The sequence below is a fragment of the Penaeus monodon genome, chromosome 34 (assembly GCF_015228065.2).
Source record: "Penaeus monodon isolate SGIC_2016 chromosome 34, NSTDA_Pmon_1, whole genome shotgun sequence".
Taxonomy (NCBI): Eukaryota; Metazoa; Arthropoda; class Malacostraca; order Decapoda; family Penaeidae; genus Penaeus; species Penaeus monodon.
The window spans coordinates 28,401,633-28,401,976 of NC_051419.1; the positions used below are offsets into that span (position 1 = coordinate 28,401,633).

The following is a 344-nucleotide window of genomic DNA, read 5'->3' on the forward strand; positions in this document are numbered from 1 at the left end:
GTTCCTAACTTTTATGTATCTTCACTTCTGTGGTAAAGGTAACCAAACTGTATATTATAGATTCTGGACTGGTTCTTTAATTGACATTATATCTGCTTGTTGCTTAAATTATAAAAAACTTCTTTTAGCAGAATGTCATCAAATACAAAACAGCTGCTTCTGCCTCTTGTCCGTTCTTTTGCCACATCTGCGAGAAGTGACATAAACTGCCATCGAGCAAGCATAGCCCGCATTGGTCGCCTCACCTACACTCGCATGTATCCAGTCTCTATAGTGCAAACAGATGGTTCCACTATTAACGTCAGATATCATGAACCACGCAAGATTATTAAGGTAAGTTAGAG

General features: G+C 38.7%; 1 protein-coding gene across 1 annotated transcript in view; it reads left to right on the top strand.

Moving 5' to 3' along the window:
• Window positions 1–128: 128 nt before the first annotated feature.
• Window positions 129–344, top strand: part of LOC119594682 (39S ribosomal protein L55, mitochondrial-like) — a gene marked incomplete in the record, with an annotated part of 1,611 nt that continues 1,395 nt past the window's right edge. The window contains 1 exon segment of the mRNA XM_037943738.1: window positions 129–333. Within this exon segment, the coding sequence (XP_037799666.1) occupies window positions 133–333 (201 nt within the window).